Genomic DNA, 22,324 nt, shown 5'->3' with positions numbered 1-22,324 from the left:
TAACCGTTTACCCGAGAGGGCAAACAAAACTTTGAATCAAATATTCATTTCAGATTTCAGTACATCCATCAACAGACATAGTATATTCAGAATTTATTCGAAGAACATATCACCAAACTGCTAGTTGTATTCGACCCTTGCATCATATATCAATGTATCTATTCTTCAAACATTGTCTATGAAGTTAGAAGACTTCTTCCTTTTCACGTGAGACACAGCAACACACTCTCCACACTCAAAAAAAATAACACATACATACTCTTATTTAATCCACCACCAATCAGGTAGAAACTTTTGTGAAATAGTTGTAACTATTCTCAACTACTTATGCAACTAGCTTCTAGTTCAAACTCCTTGTTCATTCTTTAAAAGCTTGTCCCTTTTAACACATGCATAAGTCATCAATCTGAATAGTTTGACTATTTATAAACCTGTTCTTTCAGTTATAACTGTTCATAACCAAAATCAATCAGCTTATAAAATCAATGTCTATCAGCTATCATCATTTCACAAATTGATAGCATGTTCTGCAAACATCGAAGAACTCTAGTAATGCTTCTATCAACAGAACCACATGACAGGCCCGAGAAGAAAGGTATGAAGAATCTTCCATTCTGTTTTTACTGTCATTCATTATGCAAATTTAAACAATATAGATTAAGTCTGATAAAGTCCATGTGAGAATGATATGAGTATGCAAATGTCCAAGACATATACTGCAAGCACACACTAACTTACTGTCATTGTGTTTCATATCTAGGAATGTGTAAGCATCGGATCTCCAAACTAAGGCAATCATGAATTTTCTACAGGTGGAGTAATGTCTTTTCTGCAGATACAATACAGAGAACATAGCTCCCACAAAATGACATCAATTGCAAACAAAAATGCTAGCAGGAGGAAGGAGGATGAGAGAGCATCCTTATTATACTTGTTACAGAGATGAGAGATAAAATTATGAATGAACTTTAAACTTGAAAAAAATTATTAAAATATGAAGAAAAATTCAAATTTAGAAAATTACAAATTAAAAATAAAAAACTTACTTGCAATAAAACTTTGATTGCAAGAGGTTATTGGTGTTGGAGTGTTTGGCCATAATGGTGTTGGAGTGTTTGGCCATAAAGGTACCACCAATTGTGAGCATCTTACTTATACTTATCATGAAGAGTGGAAATACTTTGACCAGTTGATTGCGCAAAATCACCAAACTTATATATAATTACATCCTCCAATGAGGATTAGAGAGGAGACTAGCAAATGCTAGCTTATATCCTTCATCAACTTCCATATCTTTGTATGTTGTGAGCCTCCTTGGCAAAGAAGGGATCTTGGTTCTATGTATTTTGCAGTCAATGCATCAAGAAGATACAATGAAATGGTATTTTTTTAAACTACTCAACAAGAATTGTGTGCACTTGTTTGAAGAAAGTTTCATTAAGATCTTGTTTCTTTCCATTTATGATGGTTATCATCTTCTCAATCATTGAGTCAATGCCATCGTATAACTATCTCAAAATTGGTTTTGTCATATTCTCAATCAACAGTTGATATTGACCTTGATGCTTCTGACGAAGAAGAATATGAATATTGAATATCAATTGTAATTTGAATTTTCATTGTGTAATGACATTTTGAATATTGAGTATTTCCATTTTCTCAAATTATGAATATGAGGCATCTAAATATTCTAGATTTTGACCATTATGAGTATCACTCTTCTTATAATTTATATGTTTGAACATGATATATATATATATATATATATATATATATATATATATATATTCCCGTTCCCATACCCAAGCGGAAAAATATTGTGGTACGGACCGGGTTTCGATTCCTGTACCCGCACCCATACCCAAATCAACAACTTAATATAATGGTCATACTTATGATGGGTTTGGTGAAACTCAAAAATTATTCCACATGATTCTACTAAGTGTCATCTAGGATCATCTACTTAATATTTTTTTCCCTTTCAGTGTTGAATTGCCTCCATGTTGACCAATGTTGGCTAATGATCATGCAAGAAAGTGCCTCTTGTACCTTCACAAGTTGTCTCAAGACAATTATATTGGACACAAATTGGGTCTCAGTAATCGTTATCCCTAAGATTTCACCCTTGGCTAAGCTAAACACTCAGCTATCTTGTATCCTCAAGCTGTGGGGTTATGGTGAAGATGAACCTCCAGAGAGGGCTGGTTCACTTGATGGACCTCTTGAATACTACTTTTTTGACAAGCTAGAGGGATAGAAGGAAACACTAACTGAAAAGGAAATGATCCTAGGAGGTGATGCACCGAAATCTATAATACTATACTTGTTTCAACTCACAACTTCTCTCAAAACTAGCTTCACTCTATGCACAACTCAGTTTGATTCAAAATCACACAATAGTGTTTCATAAGAAGATTTGTTTTCATTTACTCTTTTAAGGAAAATTGAATGTTTCCACAACTAAAGCTAATAAAAATGTCAATACAACTTATAACCTGTATGAGCTTTGTTTATCCAAGCATAAAGTGTTTGCAAAACAAGACATAATCTAAGGATTTGAGACTAAATCACATAAATTGTATCAATCATTTGGAATACATTCAACACCTGAATTTGATAAGGCAAACATGCTGCTTTTTATTGAAATAATAGGAGTTTTCCAAAGGTGAAAATCTCAAAAAACTATAAAATTGCATAAAAATGTTGTTCTAAACTGAATTCTCTCAGTAATGCATTACAAGACTGTCCTTTCTTGCTCTAGAGCAAAGAAAATTAGCCAGAACTTCAAGAAAACCTAGGCGCCTGGTCTATAAAGAAAAAACTCCCAAAAGAGTTGGCACCTGACTTCAACTGACGTTTGATGAGTCTGCAAGTTGAGGAAGAAGATCTCCTTGACTGAAGGTGGAAAAGCCACAAATTTTACAACTCTTGGTTAAAGTGAGTTGACTTTGACCTTAACTCCAACTTTTCAAAAGGGAAGCTATGAAACAACTACCATAATGCTCTCAATGACTCTTCAAGCCCAACTCAGTCCAGACAACAATTCAAAAGATTGATGATCCAACTCATGCCAGTCATAGAGAAAAGGAGCTCTATTGCATAGCTTTGCAGCTATAACTCATATATGTTGTTATTCTTAAAATATCTTACTTTGGTGGATATTTTCGGATTAATACTGTCCCTGGCATATTGTTAGGCTATTACTACATAGCTGTCCTTAGTTTATGTCAGTTTAACTGTTTTGTTTCAGTTTTCGTATTTTTTTGAGAGTCTTGATGCACTCCAAGAATTACATCTACAAGTTTTTATGCCTTGTTGATTAGCTCCAGAACTTTGCTGCAATTTTAATCTAAAATGTACTGTCACAGAGAAGAATTAACAATAAAACTATTAAAAAAACTGCAAACCTCCTTGATCGTAGCCTTGACAGGAACTCCAAGTACTGCTGCTCCATGAACCCACGCATCCTGCAAGACCTGCCAGAAAGATTGAAATTAGTTGCATCAAAGATAACAACAAAAAAGGAGAGCCAGTATCAGAAAACTCATATATGCAAAAGAGTATAATAAAATGCAACAAATAAAAAGTTACTTTCAACAGTTAACACTGATAAGATTCATGCAGCTCCATAACAATTTGTACACTAAGGCTGTGTCAGACTAGATACTCTATACATCAGCTATAAATCAATGAGGAAAATCAAACCTCATAAATACTTGTTCATTGAATGAATTTTATGGTTTATGTTCCAGTTTACCATCAATGTACAACTATAAAACAAAAATAGCTTTCATCCAAATTTATTACTATTAGAATATTTAATTCTATTTTAGTCACCTATTTTTAGTTCCTTGTTTAATGGTCATTTACCTTTTTTATGTAATTAGCTTTTAAGCTTAATTTAGCGTTTAGCTTTTTAGTAGTTCACTTTAACGATTAGTTCTTTTTATAGAACGTCGTCTTGTAATCTCTATATATACGCTTGTATATCGTTGAATAGATTATCTGATTATTGAATCATTCATTCAATTATTTTTCATGGTATCAGAGCATGGAAATTAAAAATCTTGGAAGTTTTTTTTAATTAAAAAATTTCGAAGTTCTTTTTAGAAGAGATTTTTGTAGGTTGAACGAAAAAAAATCTCTTTCTGGGCAAAAGTTTTTGCAGGTTCAAGGGTTCCTATATTTCTGCAGGTCATCTTTAGCGCATATTTCCCCAAAGGAAAATCGTGTTTACCAAAAATCATGTTTTTTCGCGATCTGAGGTATTCACACTGGCAGTTTTTTTTGTGACCTCCTTCATGATTTTCGCGGGAATAAAGTTTTTTTTCTGCAATTTTTTTGCCAGCCACGGGATTCTGAGGGTTTTTCCTCCGACTGCAATTCTAGGCAATGCGTTTTTTTTTTGTCGCGATTTTCGCACGTGTTACCACACGCGATTTCCGCCCTTTCCACGTCGTTTTTTTTCGACGATTCTCCTGCTGGCTCCAGCAATTTTTATTCTGTCACGCTTTCAGTGGATTTTGGTGTGATTTTCTGTTGATTTAAGGTTTTACGGATAGGGCTTGCTTTGCTTTAACCTTCTGGGTTTTCTGTCGGTTATGACCTAGGGTTTTTTTTCAACCTATTCAATAGCACCCTAGGCTTTACAGCACATACAAAGAAAATCGCCTATTTTTTCTGATTTTTTTATCTACAGGAAATTTATTCTGGGATTTCCATAATTCTGAGAGCCATTACAGTTTTTTACGATTTTTTAAAAAAATCATCTTTTTTCTGTTTTTTTTCAAACAAAAAATTAGAGGTATTTTTTTTTCTGATTATTTTCAGGAAAAAATTCAGGGTTCAAATTTGCAAAAAAATTCAATTTCTAGGTGTTTCAGCAAACCTTGAAATTTGTGCATTGGGATTTGTGCTTCTATTGTGATTTTTTTAATCAGATTCTTCTGTCTCTTGCTTTCATTCAGTTGCCATCGTTCAAACTCGATTTCCATGATGGCATCTTTGACCAACATCATGTTGGAATACAATCAAAAGTTCAAAGGTCGAAACTACAACACCTGGAAATAGCGCATGTTGACCATTTTTTAGTATCGTTGCCTTGATCAGATTGTTTTGGGCAAGGAATCTCGTCCTACAACCGCAGGTGATTATCAAGACAAGCATGATGTGAAGAATCGAGAGGGTGTCAGGCTTATCAAACTCTCAGTCATAGATGATCAACTCCCTCAGGTGCCTTCAAGTAAAACAGCTAAAGAGATCTAGGATCTCTGTTGTCGGGTAATTAAGCACGATGGCATCTTTGACCAACATCATGTTGGAATACAGTCAAAAGTTCAACGGTCGCAACTACAACACCTGGAAATAGCGCATGTTGACCATTTTTTAGTATCGTTGCCTTGATCGGATTGTTTTGGGCAAAGAATCTCGTCCTACAACAGCAGGTGATTATCAAGACAAGCATGATGTGAAGAATCAAGAGGGTGTCATGCTTATCAAACTCTCAGTCATAGATGATCAACTCCCTCAGGTGCCTTCAGGTAAAACAGCTAAAGAGATCTGGGATGTCTGTTGTCGGGTAATTAAGCATTAAGGTAAATTGTGTTAGCATCGACAGTTAACCCATTGGTTGTCGGCAGTTGGCATCGGGTAACTGACCAGACTCCTTTATATTGTATCTGTTTGCAGTCTTTGGACATGCTATTGTAGTCAAACATATTGCTATCATTGTATGTACTGGCTTATTATGAATCAATAGAACACTTGCGAGTTCCATATATTCTGTGTACTTCTGTCATTTATGCAATGTCTTAACCTGACACCCTACGGGGAAAACATATGGCGTCGTTGCCTAGACATACTCGGGAAAGGAAGGAGCGGATGGCGTACAGACACGATGGGCCTACCCGTTGGTGAGATTAACCCAGAGGCTGACGACACGAAAGCAGAACTCTACGACGGAGAAGACACTACAACGAGGGAATTCTCCATCCTGCTTCAGGTGGCCATCGAGACCTACGTCCGAAGAGAGGCCACGGAGGCTGACGTCCCAACAAGTGCAATGTGGACCGCACTGGAAGTTAGCCCCGCAACGAATCGGTTGATGAACCACCTCCCCCAGTTGCTTGCACAGGCATCACTGGCATAGCGAACCCGCCTGGAGGAGATTGCCCGTGAGGAGCGACACCAACAGGTCCTCCGACAGTACAAAGAAAACAATCATCGTTGGGAAGCAGAGCGTGATGGCAAGAGGCGAAGGGGAAAAATTGAACCCTGAACTTCTGGGAGGAATAAAGCAATACTGTAATAATCCCGGCACAATGTTGACATAAATTGTGGCCGAAAGGGAAAATAATAAAAGTTTTTTTGTTTTGTGTACATGGTGTGTGCTTGCTATGTACGGAAGTGATTTATGCCCAATATACTAAATAAGGACAAAAATAAAAAGATACAAAGTGACAAATGGGAAGTGGCACAAAGAGCGTTGAATCTCAGACAACAGATAGAATGAAGGCGTAGGCTAAGGCAGCTTGCCGACGGACGACCGGCCGAGGGGTTGCTCGAAGGGAACCCAAGAGGTGTCACGGAGGTTGCGAAGGCATAGATAGACGGAGAGAATTACACTCTCTACACTGTCGTAGGGTTGCCCGAAGGGAACCTAGAAGAAGTCACAGAGGGTGCCGAAGGAGAACTCTACAGTTCGCCAGAATACCACCGTAGGATAAGAAGTCGCGAAGAGTTGGTGGAACAAACAAGGCGAAGTCTAAACCTGATCGACGCTACCAGAGACCTACTAAAGAACTTGTCCATTTCAAAGCACAACCAGAGGGAGACAACCAACCAGAGGGAGATGACCGAAGGTAACGGTACGGCCGAAGGTGTCGAGGGAGCACAAGGGTACCGTACGAGAGGCAATTTGTTTGGTTCGGGGTCAGCAACCTTCTCCGGAGGACCCACGAGTGGAGGGTCAGGTGTAGGAGGCGAAGGCGGAGGATCACCAGGTACAAGCACACAAGGCATCAGAGGAGCAAGACCCAGCGGTGGGATGGCAAGTAAACAGAAATTGCCAAAGTTCACAGGGGACGGCAAGGAAGACCCCGTACGGCACTGCCGTACATGTGAAACTATTTGGTCCGCCAACGGAGTGACGGACTAGAATGACTGGGTACAGCAATTCCCAGCCACGTTACGCAGAGTTGCCATAGATTGGTACTCCGATGTTGACAAGCAAAAAGTGGCCACATGGGCCAATCTACAGAAGGAATTCAAGGAGGAGTTAAGGTTGCTCCGTGATGACAATGAAATTGTAGCTGAGATATACAGTACCAAACAAGGTACCAAGGAGACAGTACGAGCATACAGCCGAAGGCTAAAAGAATTGTTGGGTAAAATGGAAAGCCAACCGGTAGATGGATTGAAGAAACGATGGTTCGTTGAAGGGTTGAAATCCTCCCTACGGAAGAAGATGAAAATTGTACCCCCAACGTCATATGACGACGCCTATAATAGGGCGATGGACCTAAAGAGCGAACACAAAACGTCAAAGAAGAAGAAAAGTAATAAATCCTCATTCGACGATGACGAAGACTCTGCCGGGGAAAGCAGCAGCAGTGGCGAATAGAGTAAAAAGGTGCACGCGCTCCAAAAGGATATGGAGCGAATGCTGAAGGAATTCAAAGCCATGAAGGGGAGTACAAGTAAGACTGAAGAAAACGACGTGTGGTGTACGGAGTGTAGGAGTGACGGACACACCAAGGGGTCCTACCCCAAGAAGGCTTTCTGCGACATTTGTCAGATTGCCGGACATTTGACAAAGGAATGTCCCTACAATATGAAAACCAAGAGTCAACAAGTTCTCTTCACGCAAGAGCAGCCAGCCGCCGAAACTTCGCAAACCGCCAACAATAATGCATCATCTGGCGGATACCGGAACAACCGGGAGGGGGGAAGACAAATAATAACAATAATAATAGGAGCCGAATCCAATATGATGCGAAGGGACGGCCAATGATCTAGTGCCGAGCCTGCAATCAATGGGGCCACTTTGCCAGGGAATGCACCTCAGAAGAAACTCCACAAAAACTATGCAAATGGTGTGGGCTTGGAGACCACGATGATGGAACTTGCCCAAAGTCTGGAGTGAACCTGCTCAACATTGACAGGACGGAGGAACGGGTATTGGCAATCACACGGTCACAAGCAAAGAAGGCCACATACCTAGACCCTCGCACAGAGAAGCAGCGGGCGCTAGAGACAAAGGCTGAAGTGGCGAAGGAAATGTTGGCACAAGGGAACACTCAGGAAGCGGCAAGTACCTTCCACTCTGAAGCTGAGGAAAATATCCTGAATCAAATGCTGCAGATTGAAGTACCTGTGAAGATGAAGAACCTCCTGGAAACGATGCCACAATTACGTACGATGCAAGTAACTCCACAGAGTCAGGTGACCCAGAATACGGATGTTCTTGGCGGAACACCAACAGACCCATTGGTCCTGACACTATACAGTGGTCGGCACTCGGCGATGGTAGAAATGGGAATACTTGACACCATTTTGACTGACACCATTGTCGACGACGGGTCGGGAGTGAATGTGCTTCCGAAAGAAACCTGAAAGAAGCTTGGCAAGCCGACATTGTGGCCGTCAACCTTCAACTTACTGGAAGCGGATCAACATGGTATCAAACCTTTTGGAACGCTCATGGCGCAACAAGTGACCATTGGGACACAACCATTTGTCCTCGACTTCGTGGTGATTCCGCTCGCGAAGAAAGGATATGACGCCGTTCTTGGCAGAGGGTGATTGGTGACGGCCAGGGCGAATCACAACTGGAAGCGTAACACGCTATCCATGGAGAAAGTCAGGAGAAAATTTATTATCGACCTGAAAACACAACTCGTGAGTGAAGAACTCGCATCAGAATCGGAATCGGACGGCGAGGGCGGAGTTGACGAAGGAAAGTATGGTAGGGAACCGGATGAGGAAGGCATCCTGGGAATCCAAGGATGTTCGGAAGATGAGACCGATTCCCTTAATGGGCTCTTCCACTTGCAAATGGAACACTACGAGCTGTTGTATAGGTGCAACATGTTGCAGGTTGACGACGAGTCGGACGAAAATGAATTTCCACCAGCGTACGGGGAATACACAAAAGGGGATGCTCCTGTCAACGAGGCACCAGCACATAGGTTTGACATGACGAAACCAATCCGGTACGAAGAGTCCGTAAAACCTACAAACCTTGGCACGAAAGCAGAGTCAAGGAACATCCTGGTTGACGACAACTGGAATACAGTCGTGAAAGCCGCCACGTTTAAAATATTCATGGAATACAAGGATGTATTCGCCTGGACGTACAAGGACCTCAAAGGGGTACCGCCAGAATTGTGCGTACACCAAATTTCACTCGTACCTGGGGTCGTACCTGTACGGAAGAGGCCGTACAGAATGAATAAAAGCTATGCTACGAGAGTGAATGATGAAATCGAGCGTATGCTCGAAGCCGAGATTATTTTTAAAGTGCAGACCAGCAAGTGGGTGTCACCCATAGTGATATCCCTTAAAAAGGAGGCAAATCAGATCCGAATCTACGTGGATTTCAGATGCCTTACGCGGTCACCATAAAGGACCCATTTCCAATACCATTTACGGATAACATCTTGGAGGAAGTGGCCGGTCATGAAATTTATTCATTTACGGATGGATTTTCTAGGTATAACCAAATATCCATTGCCGAAGAGGACAAATTAAAAACGACCTTCGTAGTGGAAGATGGAGTGTACACGTATAACCGAATGTCGTTCGGGCTATGCAACACGCCAGCGACATTCCAACGAATAATCCTTCAAATATTTCACAAGATGTCAGTAGGGAACTTCAAGGCGTTCCTTGACGACTGGTCCATCTACAATAACCAGGATGCACATCTGGCCGCACTTGGCGAATGCGTGGAGAGATGCAGGCAAGCCCGCCTAGCACTCAATCCCAAAAAATGCAGATTCATGGTGCCTCAAGGGAAGCTATTAGGACACATAGTGTGTAAGGCTGGACTCAAGACTGACCCGGACAAGGTTCGGGTGATAGTGGAAATGGAGGCACCGGCAGATGTCACAAGAGTCAAATCCTTCCTAGGACACATAGGGTATTACAGGCGGTTCATCAAAAATTTTGCTCAAGTATCCTGCCCTCTAGACAAGCTGACGAGGAGAGGTGAACGGTACGCATGGGGGACAGCTCAGGAAGAAGCCTTCCAAGAACTGAAGTCACGGTTGGTAGGTGCACCAATCCTGACATATCCGAATTGGGACAAAGAGTTCCATGTACACGTCGACGCATCAAATTTTGCCATAGGGGCCACACTGGCACAGGTTGGCGATCACGGGCTAGATCACCCCCTATACTTCGCGAGTAGACTCCTATCAAAGGCGGAAAAAAACTATAGTACGACAGAGAGGGAAGCCCTGGGGATGGTGTACTCCGTCTAGAAGTTTAGACATTACTTACTGGCCACGCCGTTCACATTCTATGTGGACCACCAGGTGTTAATGTACCTAGTGAATAAGCCAATCATTCAGGGGCGAATCAGCCGATGGCTGTTGCTACTGCAGGAGTTTACATTCAACATTATTGTACGACCTGGGAAAAGCCATGTGATAGCCGACCACCTATCTAGAATCAAGTCAGGGGAACCGACGAAAGGAGTAAATGAAGACTTCTCGGACGCCCACTTATTCCGCATTGCCGATCTTCCTGCCTGGTACACAAGCATCGGGGAATATTTGTCGACATCACAATTCCCTAGAGAGATGCTACCAGGGGAGCGAAGGAAGCTCGTACTAAGGAGTAAGACATTTCAACTCATTAATGGCCTTTTGTATAAAATGGGCCCTGACCAGGTCCTACGACGATGTGTCCTGGAGGAAGAAATTCAAGGTGTTTTACGGGAAGCACATGAAGGCTCGGCAAGAGGGCACATGGGGCCCGACACCAAAGCCAGGAAAGTTCTATTGGCAGGGCTATGGTGGCCGCCACTACACAATGACGCCCGGGAGTGGGTGACAAGTTGTGACACGTGCCAACGGGCAGGGAGGCCGCTGAAGAGGGATTTTATGCCCCTCAACCCGTCCAATGCCCAGGAACTGTTTGAACGATGGGGGTTGGATTTCATCGGACCTTTGAAGGCAAGTCGAGCCTGACGGTGCAGATACATCGTGGTGGCCACAGAATACTTGACCAAGTGGGTCGAGGCACGGGCTCTGCCAGACAATTCAGTCGTCAGTACGGCAAGGTTTATCTACGAGCAAATCATTACACGGTACGGGATTCCAATCCAATCGTCGGGTAACCGGGGAGGACATTTTGTCAATCACATAATCCGGTTGCTCACGACGGAGTTCAAGATATTCCACTCCTTATCAAGCCCCTGCTATCCTCGGGCGAACGGGCAAGCCGAGGCAACAAACAAAATAATCGTCTCTGTGATTTACAAGTCTTGCGGAGTGGAGAAGGAAGATTTACGGCCCTAACCCCAGCCGACATTGAGGTCAAAGTAGCCCTTGCCAAAGCACGCGTCCATGACACAGTACAAATGCCCATCTTTTCTATTAAGGAATTTGAACCATGCTTGCACACTATGATCAAAACCTATGATCCAGAGTTGCGTACGCCATCATTTAAGTTTCAGCATACAGATATCATAGTTTCTTTCAATCCGGATGATTTCGAGAGGGTTTTTGGCATCCCGGATAAAGGGAGAAAGATTGACAAAAATGCAACGAAGATGTCCCAAGAACAGAAAATGCAACTGTTAAAAGAAATGTGTTGGGATGACTTGACGACAGTCGACTACGCAAGGATTCTAGCACGGCAGGGCAGAGGGTTAAAGAAAACAATCCTGAAACCTGGCATCTGGCAGTGCTTGCTCAATTTGATGCAAAGTCGATTAACTGGCGCAAGTAGGGCATTGGATGCAACGGTACCTATGATTGCACTGATGCAGAGCCTGAAGAAAGGTACGGTATATGATTGGGCGAGTTTGTTATCGGATAGAGCCCACGATTTCCTGATGTTGAAGCACAAAGTTTTTTACATGTCGTACCATGCCATCAGGTTGTTTTTGGACTCCGTACGAGTACAGGTTCCAGCCAATCTGAGAGGGCGGCGACCACGAGACTGCATTGATTCCTTACAACCAGCTATTTTCTATTGGACAGAGTTGGACGCACTCACGGCTAGTGGAGAGGGTCAAACCAGCAGGAAGAGAAGAAGGCAGGTCTCGGTGGTGGTGTCGACCAGTGACACCGATTCAGGCTAGGTAGAGAGTAGTGAAGACGAGAGTGTGGAGTCTAACGAGACATCGAGGTGTTCCGGAGGGGACACTACTTTCCGACTCTCGAAGTTGGACGAAGTGGAGGTGGAGACAGGGACCCCTGGTACGGAAGAGGGCAGTTGTGCAATGTCTTTTGGCCAGGTACCACGTGTAACCCGCAGGCTACCAACAGGGGGTGTGGCACGACCTCCAGGAGAGGGGGTTCGGGCAGGGCAGTTGTTATTCACACCAGCATTCCTGCACGTGGACGGGGAATTGACACCACTTTCCTCATCTGGGGTGACGACGGGAGTCCTTCTTGGGGTGGCCATTCCAGCATTCGGGCAGATGCATCCTTGTCCTATAATGTAGACACCTGCAGTGACCACCACTCCTTGTATTCCAGTGCACTCACCTGTCACGGAACAGGAAATAGGGAAGGGAGGCATGGGGCAGGCAAAGGACAATGGGGAAGCAGTGCAATGCCTGACCAGGTCCTACGGCGATGTGTCCCAAGCATGACATTGCACCACTTGACTTTCCTCGGGACCTTCTGGATCCACATGCAGAGGAGCTTGCTCCAGATATTCCAAGTAATATTCTTCATCCTGCAGCAGATGTTGGTACTTCTACTCTCAAGCCTAAGCGGTGGGCCAAGACCATTGATGATCTTCATGATGATGAGCTCATTGAGGGTAGATCAGCTACATGCAAGAGCAAGCAAAACACAGTTAATTTTGCTCTTATGGCCAACAATCATAGTATTTATGAGCCTCAGACATGTACAGAGGCTAAAGGTGTACCTGAGTGGGAAAAGGCTCTGGCAGCTGAGCGACATAGTCTTCTGAAAAACAACACTTGGGTATTGTCATATCTTCCTCCAGGGAAGAAGCCCATTGGCTGCAAATGGATGTTTAAAGTCAAGTATAAAGTTGATGGAACCCTTGATAAATACAAGGCTCGGTTAGTAGCAAAAGGGTTTTCACAGAAGCAGGGCATCGACTATGAGGAGACATTTGCTCCCACAGCCAAGATGAGTACCATTCGGCTTGTCCTCGCTCTCTCAGCTCAGTTTGGATGGAAAGTCCATTAAATGGATGTCAAGAGTGCCTTTCTCAATGGTGATTTGCAGGAAGAAGTCTACATGACGCAGCCTCCAGGTTTCAAGGTTGCCGGTAAGGAACACCAGGTATGTAGACTAGTCAAAGCACTCTATGGCCTCAAACAGGCTCCTCGTGCATGGTATATAAAATTGATAAGTACTTGATTGATCAAGGCTTTCAGAGGAGTCCTTCAAATCCCAATTTGTATATCAAACATACTAGTGATGATATTCTATTTCTAGTAGTCTATGTTGATGATCTCATCATTACTAACAATGCAGCACATTTGATCATGCAGGTCAAACAGAATTTGTGTACGCATTTTGATATGACAGATTTGGGACTTCTCCATTATTGTCTCGGTGTAGAGGTTTGGCAGACTGATAGCCACATATTCATTTCTCAGTCAAAGTATGCCAAGAGCTTACTGGATAAATTTTGAATGCAAGATTGCAAACTTGCATCTACACCTATGGAAATAGGGCTGAAATTATCAGCCCAATCAAATTCACCTGTAATGGATGAGTCTTCATTCAGGCAACTGGTGGGCAGCCTCATCTATCTCACCGCCACTAGACCTGACATCAATTATGCTGTGAGCTATATTTCTCACTTCATGTCAGCCCCAAAAGTTGAACATTTGGTTTGCAGCAAAGCCTGTGCTTAGATATGTGAAGGGCACTCCTGATTTTGGCATTTTGTATAGTAGAAGCAAAGATCCTAGGGTGGTTGGCTTCACAGACTCAGATTGGGCAGGTTGTGTTGATGACAGAAAGTCAACCTCTAGATATGTTTTTCAGCATGGGTACAGGTGCAGTCACATGGACCAGCAAGAAACAATAGGCAATAGCTCTTTCCTCAACTGAAGCAGAGAATCGGGGAACTGTTAAGGCAGCATGTGAGGCGATTTGGCTACGTAGGATGCTTGCAGACATGCAAATGTCTCAACTAGGACCTACTCCCTTGTTTTGTGATAATCAAGGGGTTCTGCAATTAGCCAAAAATCCAGTCTTCCATGAGCAGACAAAGCATGTGGAGCTTCATTGTCATTTCATCCGCCAGCATGTTGAAGATGGGTCAGTGATACTGCAGTACATTCCTACAGAATATCAAACTGCAAATATCCTCACCAAGTCTTTGAGCTCGGGAAAGTTTCTCAAATTTAGAGGGCAGCTTGGTGCGATAGATAGAGTGACCATTAAGGGAGGGTATTAGAATATTTAGTTCTATTTTAGTCACCTATTTTTAGTTCCTTGTTTAATGGTCATTTACCTTTTTTATGTAATTAGCTTTTAACTTTAATTTAGAGTTTAGCTTTTTAGTAGTTCACTTTAACGATTAGTTCTTTTTATAGAACGTCGTCTTGTAATCTCTATATATATGATTGCATATCGTTGAATAGATTATCTGATTATTGAATCATTCATTCAATTATTTTTCAATTACTACTTTGAATGCTTTATTGGCATTTGGTTTCTAGTTATAGTTACTTTAGCTCTTTCTACTTTTCTCAAGTGAAGTCTTGTTACAGCATGGACAACTGTAAAACATTGTTCTAAATAAAGAGTATGAAAAGAAAAAATAACACATTATGAGAGAAACTTTGAAAATAAACATTGAAATATAAATCTTCATTAATATAAATCTCTTCTATTAAAATTCCTTCTTGTCACTTAAATTATATTTGTTGCCTTCTTAAATATAAACTCTGCCATTTTAAATATACTTGCTGCTCCATAAACGTTAATCACTGTTCCTCTAACAATAATCACTTCAGTTCATAGGATATGGGCAATAATAAATTCTTGTCTTGACTTGGGTGCCTTTATATATATACATCTTTTGAGTGTATTTTCCAAGGTCCGCCAAATATAGTTTGAATGTATTTTCCATAAAGAGAGGTACCAATCAATGATCTTGCTTATGCACCTTGCCATCAATGACAACATTTCCAACAATATCAATCTACCATTACTAGCCATGCCAATCTTACGAAGCATCTTCTACACAGTGAGAACTTACAGCAGTATTCACAGGTATTTTGATGTCAGTTTTAGCTCGAGCAATGTTTTATTTCCAACCATTGTATTAGATAATATAATTACTTTCAGATGGTATTGTGAACTCAGAAAAATCAATTATGGGGCTTGTAGTTCAATTTTCATGCCTATTGTATGACATTATGTCTCTTACCAGTTGGAGGCTATGTGTTTGTTATAATTCACCTATCAGATGTTGCCACTATTGTATCTTGATATTAAATACCAGCAGGGTTGTATTGGCCAATTGTTTGTGAAATTATTGATGAAAAGTTGATGCATGAAAACAGTTTGTTAAAATGTCCATGAATTGCTCATCGCCTGCAAATGTTTGTGAATATGCACATGCTAATAAAAAAAAGTTGCAGTTGTTCCTAAACACTTAATTCAGAAATGTTGATTAGTTAAATGTTCCACCAACTGTTTGACAAAATGTCTGTGAGCTAGAGTCAAAAAATTTGCACGATTGTTGAAATATCTTGATAGGGACATTGCAAATGGAATCTAACTTAGCATCAATTAGTAGAAGTCATCCAACTATAAGCAATGACCCAGCTTGGAAATATGCCATAATGGGACTGCTATCAAGGAATGTGATTTGCCTCTCATGCACAAAGAAGTTTTATGGCTTATTGTTAGAAAGATGTTGGATGACATCTACAGAAGGCTTCATGCCAACCAATTCTATTAAAAAAATTGTCAGTCTACAATTCTCACACAATACCACACTGTACCAAACCATGGCCAATACACCTTTAATTTCTTTTGCAACTGACAATAAAAACCGACTCTAATACCAAATCAAGAATTTTGAAGTTTGAAAGTTTTTTACACAATGAAATCAGAAAATTCAAATTATTACTATTCGTGTTACGTTGTAACTATTATATAACTTATATGATTAGCTATGAATCTGAATCATGATATATTTGTTGCTATTAGACAACTTTTGTTGCTGTCACTACTGTTATGATTAATTTAATTGTTGTTATACTGCTGTTATAATGTTGTTATGATATATTTAAGTCTTTTTTTAACGTTCTGAATGATTGTTTCTAAACATTATTAAAAAATTGCTTTGCCATTGGGGACGTATAGCTGTCCCTGAGATGATTGAGGGACATCTCAAACATCTCCAGCCATCTCAGGACTGACCAAATGTCCCCACAGCATTTCTTATTTCTGCAACACATTTTGAAAACTTTTCGAAGATTTGAAGAGTTTTAAGTGCAGCTAGGGGGCATATCTTACCTTCCCCCCATGCCCAAAGTGCCATTGGGGATAAGGTAGGGATTTGAAGGTCGAAGACATGTCCTTGTGGAACACAGATCCACAACAATCATAACTATAAATTTGACCAAATAATACATCAATGATTAGTCATGATCACAACATCTACAAAATGTGTTTCTTGTCACAAATCTCTGGGCATAGATAGAGCTTGGTCTGTTTAGCAACCGGCTTCAGGAACTTCGAATCTTGGCTAATGCCCATAGAATTGAAGGGGCTCCCCATAGTAAATTTAATTAACCTGCTAGAAGAACCTCCCACCCCTTTGATTGATATCTTCAGAGTTGTAGTCGTAGTCAAGGATTACCTTGTTTCATACTACAGTCATTATACTGTTGAATACGAGTTATGTCATAGTAGGAAGGAAATGTCACTTTCATTGTGCAAAAATGTATCAATCATGCCCTACAAAAGCAGCTCACAGAATAATCCCATCTATTAGTGTAATGTCCCCTTCTCATTGGTACTCAGATATTCATGGAGTTTGGCCTATTACTTGACCCTCGTAGGTCAAGGGGTTGATAAGAGTCGCTTGGGCAGTTGCTTGTGGCTTCACATTCCATTTCAATTTGATTTTTGGTTAGATAATATATTCTCACGTATGATGTCAGGTGTGTTGCACTTTATATTCATATTGATATTTTAATTATCTAAAGTGCAATTAAATAATAAAACTCACTTAAATAATATTATTATTTTAAGGGGAATCTTCTCGAAAGTTCAATTAAATATTATTTTATTTCTTCTAGAAGGAGGCCGGCCCCTTGAAGGAAAAGAATAAATTGAGGGAGCAGCCTCATTGTTGGGCAGCCAGGAATTGATATTTCCATTTTTGAGAGTTTGTGGAGCCAAAACCCCCATTGATAGCATAACTGAGGGAGTGAAAGATCTCTTGAAGGGTTGCATTTGTGGAGGTGATACTTCAGTCATCTCAATAGTGCTTAATTTGTGGCCAAAGGCCAACTTGCTAAGGTTTGATTTTGGGAAGAGTCTAAAGGAGACATTGGGAATGGTAGAGCACTTCATTGATTGACCACAAGGAGCTGCTGCATCTACTTCAATCTCTGAGTTATATTTTCAGATTTGGTTTCAGACCTACCATGGCTAAGGAGAGCCACAATTTTGCCCTTTTTGGCTCACACTTGCATATAATTGCACTCCTAGATTGGGGCGCTCACCTTGGAGACATTTTCGGTGCTAGAAATCTTCATCATTTGTGCTAACAAAGTGTCGAATTACATCTTCTATATTCTGAAGTGGAAGCTCAGTTATTCTCAGTCTGCTTATCCGTCACAAGTACACAACAATTTCACACATGGAGACCTAATTATGCCACGATTTCCCTACCTAGTTGGAGTGCTGCATTGATGAGACCATGGCGATAGTTTTTGGTGCTTGAGAGAGCACTCAGAAGCTGCAAACAAAATTATTATTGACAATCTACTTCAGAACAGGGGCGGCTGGGTAAAGGCTCCGATTTGAGCTAAAGAGGGGCTCTTTTCATTGGATATTGGTTGCTTCTTCACCGGCAAGCATAGGGCGCTTCTATAAACATGTTCTGAATTTTATAGCTATTTGCACTGTCAAATTAGGAGCTTAATGTTGCTGCTGTAGGTGTGCATACATGTTGAGGTGTAGCTTCATATATGTCATTGTGAGCCAAGAGTCTTGGCCATCCTTATAACAGCATTGTACTTGGGATGGCTTACAATAAAGGGGTTTGAAATTGGACTTATGTGTTTAATGTGATGTGAATTTATGCCCAGCATTGATAGTTGCATGCCAATTGTTTGACATAATGTCACTTTGCTGTAGATGTTGATTTGTACTTGCATTATCTATGTATCTCTTTCATGTAGTTTAATTTATTAGTTTTCAAATTCAAGGTTTTGCAATTATATGTTCAAACAAGCGAAAACCAAAAACTACATCAGAATCAATAACATGCAGAATTATGCAAAGGCTGTCCAGTGTCAATAACATGCAGGGTTATGCAGTCTGAAACTTAGAACAGCAGATTAAAGGTTAAAAGACAACTGTTTGTCAATATTCCTTGCACATATCAGTCATATAACAGCAGGGGATATTACAATTAGTATCCTAGTTGAGGTCAAACTGGAACATAACAAGTTATCTTTTCACTCAATCATTCCTAATTGTTAATAAGCTTGACAATAGAACACGCAGCTTTCAATGCTTCAAAAAAACTTCAATAATAAATACCTCACCTGAATATGCACACCAATTAAGCATGTCTTTATTAACTACTGTTCATATATATGTAAATATGAAAATCATAACTCCTATTCAATTACCCATGCTCACAGCAATTCTCTAATGTATGATAAATGCTTGATCAATGTCATCATATGAATCTTTGAAATTTCATTATATTTTAAACATTTTTTAGCAATTGTCCGTTTTCATCCCCTAACACATATGCCCATCCCCTACCATCCACCTCCCAAAGAATTTGAGAGGAATTGGTTTTTTTGTGCAATTATGTTTCCTTTTTCAAGTCGCATTATTCTGAGTTACAAGTCCAAGTCAAGATTTTGGGTTGTCAAGTCCGAGTTCTCAAACTGTAGTTATGATACTCCCTTGGAAGTTTTTCCTCCTAGAGGAGAAAAGAGGGAGAAAGATAACAAAACACAAAAATATAAGAAAAACTAGAGACACTAAACTAAGGACAAACAAGCTTAACGATTTAAAAGAAACAGAATGGAAAGCAAGTGATAGAGGGCAAGTAACTAAATAGGATTGAAGATGGCAATGTTACAAGTTTTATGATGTTGAAGACTATCAACTATTAGCAGGCATGATATGGCACTATGAAAAATTCTTGGATGTATACAATACTAAGCTAGGCAAATTGAAGCATAACTAAGTACATTAGAATACTAGGCAAATTGAAGCATAACTAAGTACATTAGAATACTGACCCAGTGTATCAACACAAAAACATGATTGAATCTTATAACAAATCAAATAATCAACAAAATTAAAAAATTGCTAACTACAAACACCATGGAAAGAGCCACTAGTAGTAAGGAGAAGGTTTACTAGCTTATTTTCCACAAGATTTCCTTAAGGCTTAAACCATGATCCTCGAGGTAGAGTGGTCCCCTTTTGAGGTTCAAATCTAGTTAAGAACACTTCTGTGGCAAAATGTCACTCCACTAAAAGGTACCCGGTGCCATCAGGAGCAGCATGTTAACTACTTGCTTGATGTTTCTCATATTTCATAGCTAGTGTCTTGCTTAGACCATTCATGTGATATACACTCTTTGAGGAACAAGGAGTTCTTCTCTATTATTTGGGCACTTCTTTCCTTAGATTACTTCAAGTAGCATAATAAAGATTCATTGGGCTGCATGAGGGATCACCATGCATTTTATAAATTTAAAACACTAAGCAAATGTTTTGCCTTACTACAGCAATAGGATTTTATGTCCCAGTAAAAATTCTCACTTCGTATGCCATGCAGTTTTATCATCTTTACATTTGCTTCTCTTATGCTTTTGCATAGATTAGTGGCTTGTGATATAAGATATAAATCATTTTTGTGATCTTAAATTTTGTAATATACTAAGATGTTATATGTATATACAAAGATATTTTCTGTCACACGAGATACTAAGAATAAATCTAAAATTTCTAAGGCCATTTTGATTGAAAATAGTATAGCATTTGTAATAAACACATGTTCATTTCTCTGCTATAAGTGTATGTATCCTTAATCATTTCCTATCAGGCTTGCATGCTGCCCCAAATCAAGTTTTTTGCTCAAGACATTCTGTAATTGAAGTTTGTTCCATTTTCTTGATGTGTCCATGCCTTCTCATCCACTCTTGGTCTTCAGTGTGTCTTCACATACTGTCGTCTCAAATTTCATAATGCCCAACAAGAGAAGGATATAAAGGACAACCAACAAAAACTGGGCCAACCATGGATCAAACTAAAGTAGTTATGCAAGTGAAATTGCAAAACAAAGATACTTATAGACAGAAAAAATATCTTTTTATAAAGGTAAATTGCAAAGCTTAAATAAATTCTAATAAAGTAAAGAGTCATTTTAAATTTCATAGGGAGAAAATAACTGAGAATATGCAAACCTTTTCCACATCTTCAGGTGAAACAAGAGGACGTGCTGAATCATGCACACATACAAGATCAACTAATGGATCTATTTCCTGCAATTAGCAACCACGATGCTCATCAATGCCTCTTTTTGACAATTTTAATGATCAGACAAATTAAAGAGATAAGGCAATCTGATGATAAAGACTCCATAAATAAGTGAATGCTTAAGTTTTCTTTTCTTTTGGATTAAGGAGAAAAATTCACCTCTTTGAGTATTTATTCACAATGTATCAGTATGTAAGAATATTTCTGTCCAATTTTGCTGGATTTCCATTTTTCAACAATTTGGATCTCACTAGTGTACCCATCATCAGAATATGACTATTAAAAGAGAGCAATATTTATATTTTTCCTGACCCTGATCTGGGAAGGACTGCAACATATTGGCATATCTGCTAAGTGAGAACCATGAAAAAAAAAAATTGGCCACCAAAGCATCATTCTTCAAGAAAATGTGGGTGATGAATGCAGAAACCCAAGACAAGCATGAGGTCAAAAGAACAAACACCACAGTGGAGGAAAATACATGGAAAGAGATGCGAAGAATCAACCTTTTGAAACAGGGAGGAGGCCTATCGATAGTATGGCGTTTGGGGGGGAGGGGGGGGAGGGGGCGCAGACCTCCCTTGCTAGTAGGGCAAACAATGTTGACTTGGTGGTCAGCACTTCCTTGGAGACTCGTGACATGGCTTAACCGCCTCTCATGGATTGGGTTAAATCTGGCATTTGTATTGGGCATTGATAGTTAGAGCTTTTGGCGCAATGGCAAACGATTCCCACGATTGGTATCAGAGCCTTGGGTCAAGGGTTCGAGTCTCCCTTCAGTGGGTGCTGAAGGCTCAGTCAGTGCTGAGGGGGAGATTGTTGACTTGGTGGTCAGCACCTCCTTGGAGACTCCTGACATGGCTTAACCACCTCTCGTGGGTCAAGTTAAATCCGGTGTTTGTATTGGGAATTGATAGTTCAAGCTTTTGGCGCAATGGTAAACAATTCAACGTAATTTTGGGAAAGCCAAAAAATTGAGGATCTCATCAATCTACTCATCCTTCTCCCATTTCATTAGTAGGATAGAAATAGGGGTATCAAGGGAGGTTGGTACTCTCTCAACAGCAATAATTGAGGGAGAGGACACCCTGAATGCCCTAATCATAGTAGTCGGGAGGACGAAGATGAGGATGAGGGACTCAATTGGTGGCCCAGCCAATGAATGACCAATGGAGTTAAGAGAACTTCGTAGGATACAATTTGGTTGCATATACTAAAACCAATGTTGTTAAAATGGACCAGAACTATCACAACACCCTCTTTCTTTCCATGGATCAATTTCAATATTTGATTTTGGGTGAATTGAGTTACCAAGATGGCAAAATAATTCAAAAAACATAACTACAACCAATGTCAATATGGGTAGAACCATATTGAATGTGGTAATAACAAGGCTA

At 40.4% G+C, this 22,324-nt stretch overlaps 1 protein-coding gene across 2 annotated transcripts in view; it reads right to left on the bottom strand.

The window, feature by feature from the left end:
• Positions 1 to 22,324, bottom strand: part of LOC131044912 (2-C-methyl-D-erythritol 4-phosphate cytidylyltransferase, chloroplastic) — a 306,767-nt gene that overhangs the window by 136,370 nt on the left and 148,073 nt on the right. For both annotated transcript variants that reach the window (XM_057978402.2, XM_057978395.2), the window contains exons 7-8: positions 20,855 to 20,932; positions 3,408 to 3,476 (exon numbers count right to left, since the gene is read on the bottom strand). In XM_057978402.2, the coding sequence (XP_057834385.1) occupies positions 3,408 to 3,476; positions 20,855 to 20,932 (147 nt within the window). The remainder of the gene's footprint in view (positions 1 to 3,407; positions 3,477 to 20,854; positions 20,933 to 22,324) is intronic.

The sequence above is a fragment of the Cryptomeria japonica genome, chromosome 3, assembly GCF_030272615.1.
Source record: "Cryptomeria japonica chromosome 3, Sugi_1.0, whole genome shotgun sequence".
Classification (NCBI taxonomy): Eukaryota; Viridiplantae; Streptophyta; class Pinopsida; order Cupressales; family Cupressaceae; genus Cryptomeria; species Cryptomeria japonica.
This window is presented reverse-complemented; position numbering and strand designations above follow the sequence as displayed.